A 4988-nucleotide genomic window follows, 5' to 3' on the forward strand; every position below is an offset into this window, starting at 1 on the left:
ACTGGTCACCTTTTCCCCTCCTCGGTGTTTGGAAGACATTCTTTCTGGCAGTCGCAGGGGCATACATACAGATTTGTGGCCACCAAGTGGAGAATGGAATCGGGGGGAATGGAGGGCTTTTCCACCTCCACCAGAGCAATGAGATTGGCAACAGGAGGAGACGAGGTGATCGTATTTGGCTGAGAGTGATGCCTTTTCTATGGATTTGTCCTCTAGGGTTTTCCCTTGCAGATTCATCAAGATGAGCATCAGCGCCCCACCCAGACTCCTGGAGCTGGCAAGGCAGAGCCTGCTGAGGGACCAGGCCTTGGCCATCTCTGCCATGGAGAGGCTGCCCAGGGAGCTCTTCCCCACACTGTTCGTGGAGGCCTTCAGCAGGAGATGCTGTGAAACCCTGAAAATGATGGTGCAGGCCTGGCCTTTCACCCGCCTCCCTCTCGGGTCCCTGATGAAGTCGCCTCATCTGGAGACCTTAAAAGCTGTGCTGGAGGGAGTTGATGTGCTGCTGGCCCAGGGGGTTCGCCCCAGGTGAGGTGACCCAGGTGGTCAGGTGGGGAGGGCCCTGTTGTCCAGGGTAGGGACAGCTGTTTCAGGAGGGGGAGGGGCACAGTGGAGGCCCAGAGGCTTCTGATGGTGCCAGTGAGGAAGCTCAGAGGGGCCTTGGCCATTCCCCAGCTCCTCTGGGAAAGGACTGCTCACCATGCAGGGTCCACTGAGGAAACAGGAACTACTCCTCTAGTGGCACTGAAAGCTACAGGCAATGGGGATGAGGCAAAATCCAGGGGGAAAAGGGGTTGGACAAAATCAGAGAGGGAAAAGTGGCAGGGAGGGGAACAGCTGATGTCTGGGATGTAAATAAAAGCTCAGGTCCTTGCCTTACTTTGGAGCCTCTCTTCTCCTTTACCCACAGGTGGTCAAAACTTCAAGTGCTGGACTTGAGGAATGTGGATGAGAACTTCTGCAGCATATTGTCTGGAGCCACTGCATCCTTCCCGGAGGCTCTGAGTCAGAAGCACACAGCAGAGAGCTGTCCAGGGACAGGCGGGCAGCAGCCCTTGATGGTGTTCGTAGACCTTTGCCTCAAGAACAGGACACCGGATGAATGCCTCACTCACCTGTTAGAGTGGGGCAAGCAGAGAAAAGGCTTGCTGCATGTGTGTTGCAAGGAGCTGCAGGTTTTTGGAATGCCCATCCACAGGATCATAGAGGTCCTGAACATGGTGGAGCTAGACTGTATCCAGGAGGTGGAAGTGTGCTGCCCCTGGGAGCTGTCCATTCTTGTGAAGTTTGCCCCTTACCTGGGCCAGATGAGGAATCTCCGCAAACTTGTTCTCTTCAACATCCGTGCATCTGCTTGCATCACCCCAGAAAACAAGGGGCAGTTCATTGCCCGATTCACCTCTCAGTTCCTCAAGCTGGACTATTTCCAGAATCTGTCTATGCACTCTGTCTCTTTCCTCGAAGGCCACCTGGACCAGCTGCTCAGGTGAGGAAGGATGGGGAGCTTTCTCTTCAGACCACAGCAGAGCCTTTCTTTGTTACAGTAAACACCAGTGGGTATGCACTGTGAGCCAGCCTGTGAGGAGGTAACAGTGAAGGGACACTAGAATGTCCACACATTGTCCTGTTAGTGGCTCTGTCCTGATATGGGTATCACACAACCATCCCAATAAAGTCAGAGGGATCTCCTGGGCTAGATGCTATAAAGAAGGTGCCAAGCTAGGAAGCTACTGCAGGGTTTAGATCTAGTGAGAGTGCATTTGTGAATTCCTTCTGAGGATGTGTGTCTAAGTTAAGATGATGGGAACTAGGGAGGCAAAGAGGGCACTAAAGAAGAGAATGCCCATCACACTCCTATATTTTAAAATATAAGATCTATCCTCACCTGCCTAGTGAACAGGCAAAATCCTGTGTCTCCCTGCCAGCTCCCTGTTTTGAGCTCCAGGTCAGGTAATTAATTTATGGGAAATACATGATGATAGAATAGAGGGTGAGGGAGCAGGAGTGAAGAATGGTGAAAGTGAAAGAGGTTTGTTGTGATACAGGCATGTCAGGGTTCCCTGTAGCCTGGCCACCCCAGCTGATGTTGCAGGATCCTGCCTGGGTTTGTCATTTATGCCTGTGGCTCCACTGGGCTCCTGTGGCCCAGAGATGTGGTTTCCTACCTGACACATGAGGAAAGGGAGGCTTAAAGTTCATGGACTTGATCCCGTCACCTCGGTGATGAAGGACTGAGCCTCGATTGGGACTGCACTGAAGGAGCAGAGTCTCCATTCCCACACCCCAGGTGCTGACTATCCTCGGATGAACAGAGCAGCCTTGGATTGTGAACAGTGTCATCTCTCACCTTGAGGTCTTCCCCACCACTCTCCTCTAACTCCTTTTTGTTCTCTCCCAGGTGTCTCCAGGCCCCCTTGGAGATGGTCGTAATGACCGACTGCCTGCTGTCAGAGTCAGACTTGAAGCATCTCTCTTGGTGTCCGAGCATCCGTCAGCTAAAAGAGCTGGACCTGAGGGGCATCACACTGACCCATTTCAGCCCTGAGCCCCTCGCAGTTCTGCTGGAGCAAGTTGAGGCCACCTGCAGACCCTGGACTTAGAGGATGTGGGATCGTGGATTCCCAACTCGGCGCCATCCTGCCTGCCCTGAGCCGCTGCTCCCAGCTCAGCACCTTCAGCTTCTGTGGGAACCTCATCTCCATGGCCACCCTGGAGAACCTGCTGCGCCACACCGTCGGGCTGAGCAAGCTAAGCCTGGAGCTGTATCCTGCCCCTCTGGAGAGTTATGACGCCCAGGGTGCTCTCCGCTGGGGCAGATTTGCTCAACTTGGGGCTGAGCTGATGAAGACACTGAGGGACTTAAGGCAGCCCAAGATCATTGTGTTCAGCACCGTCCCCTGCCCTCGCTGTGGCATCAGGGCCTCCTATGATGTGGAGCCCAGTCACTGCCTCTGTTGAATGCTGCCATCAGGGTGGATATATTTCAAGCTTTCTTCTGGTCATTTGGGAACCGAATCATAGGCCATGAGTGCATATTAAAGGGAGCACAGACCCATCATTTCAGATGCCTGTTCAGTGTGAACGGGAAAGGAACGGGGATGCAGGAGGGGCAGGACTTGGGGAAAAGTTGACTTGGAGTGGATGGGCTCTTTAGAGACCTGTGTCCCAGAGAACCAGAAATGGGAATCTGAATTGCTCGAGTGAGAATCAGGTAGGAGAGACACTTGAGAGGGTTACCCCCGCACAGATGGTTGTAATGGAACTGGAACGGTCACAAATAAAGGAAACGGAGTGGAAACTTTCTGGTGTCCTCCATAATTGCTTAATGTGGCTTAACAATTAAACAATTTAAACCTAAAAAAGTCCAGTTACTGATAGAGGAAATAACACACTGATTTGTCTGTGACTGATGAGGTTCAGCTCACAAAAATCAAGCCATCAAAATGAAATTTGATCATTTGGATCAATTCCCTCCTTTTCTTTACTTCTCTCTGGGCATCTGTTACCTTCCTGCTATTCTCTGTGCCTGTTTAGTGGGTTAATACACACGAGAGACACACACAGGGCCTGGAACATTCTAAGTGGAAAGTGAGTATCAGCCACTGAAGTTAAGCCCCTTCAGGTGCCCTCATTCTGCCACGATGCAGAGACCCTGTTCATTCTCAATGGCTGCATTCACATCCCTCAGTTCCTGACCATTACATGTGCTGAGAAACGACTTCACAGCCCAAGGCGTGGCCCCTGCCCTGGAAGGGGAGCTCCACACTGTATGAGCAGGAGCCTCATGGCATCACCAACCCATGCCTGTCCTCATGGTGGGTAGCAGCCTTTGCTGAATTAAAGTAGTTGTGGCCAATAAAGACATCCATATTCCCTTTTAGCAAAATGCTTGCATTATGTAGGCATATAATACCTATAACATCAATGACAGACCTTTGCTTAACTCCTCCTTTTTCTCCCTGTCAAGGAAGACTAGTGCACTGTGGTAGGAATCACACATCCTCAGACAGTGGATAACGATCAACTGCCTGTGGGTAGTTAATGATCACACCTGTGCTGAGGGACCCTCCAAAAAGGGCACCTAAGTGCAGAACCCCGCTGAGGACTCAGGGGCTGGTGTTTTTGGGCACGAAACAGCCAAGAGGCTCATTTTCTCTGTAAAATGAAGATGATGACGCCACCACCCTATGAGACCGTTGTAGGACCCAGTGAGATGGTGCATGGCTAGGACCTGGAATGGGGCCTGGCATACAGTAAGAGCTCAATACCTGCATCTTGTTCTTTTTGTTTCCTTCCTAATAGAAGTCCCAGCATTCTTCACCCTTCAATCTCACCTTCTATTCCTGACAACAGGGAGGCAGCAGGAACCCAGGGCAGGCAACGGGACTCAACTTCTACACACCACCACCACTTAATTGTGATTCCCCCAAACAGCAGAGCCTCAGCAGCCAGCAGAGGGTGGGGTGGGCGGGGCAGGACTGAGTTCATCTCTAGTGATCATGAGATAAAAATTTCCAACCCATGAGACTCATGTGCCCTCTGCTGGTTGGTCAGACCATCTGGTGTAATTTATTGATGCAAACAGGGTGATATTGAGTGGTGTCTCCAAAAATCTGCTGTTATGTAAATGTTTATAGAGAATAAATAATTGCGATTTATATATAACACATTTTATATATATTGAATATATGTATATTGAAATTTTAACTTATAATGGGAATTTAGTATTTTAAAGTATGTAGTGCAATATTTTAAAAAGGTTTGTGGCCTTTTTAAAAGGCCAGTGGCTTAACTTCACGCAGTGGCTCACGCCTGTAATCGCAGCACTTTGGGAGGCCGAGGTGGACTGATCACAAGGTTAGGAGATAGAGACCATTTTGGCTAACTCGATGAAACCCCATCTCTACTAAAAATACAATAAACTAGCCGGCATGGTGGTGGGCATCTGTAGTCCCAGCTACTCGGGAGGCTGCGGCAGGAGAATGGCG

General features: G+C 50.6%; 1 protein-coding gene across 1 annotated transcript; it reads left to right on the top strand.

Annotated features, from left to right (window-relative positions):
- The first annotated feature begins 241 nt into the window (after positions 1–241).
- On the top strand, positions 242–2958 carry LOC115833026 (PRAME family member 8-like). Its single transcript, XM_030805642.1, is given in 4 exon segments — positions 242–528; positions 911–1486; positions 2399–2590; positions 2592–2958. Coding segments are annotated over 4 exon segments (1422 nt in total).
- The last annotated feature ends 2030 nt before the right edge of the window (positions 2959–4988 follow it).

The sequence above is a fragment of the Nomascus leucogenys genome, chromosome 24 (genome assembly GCF_006542625.1).
Source record: "Nomascus leucogenys isolate Asia chromosome 24, Asia_NLE_v1, whole genome shotgun sequence".
In the NCBI taxonomy this organism is placed as follows: domain Eukaryota; kingdom Metazoa; phylum Chordata; class Mammalia; order Primates; family Hylobatidae; genus Nomascus; species Nomascus leucogenys.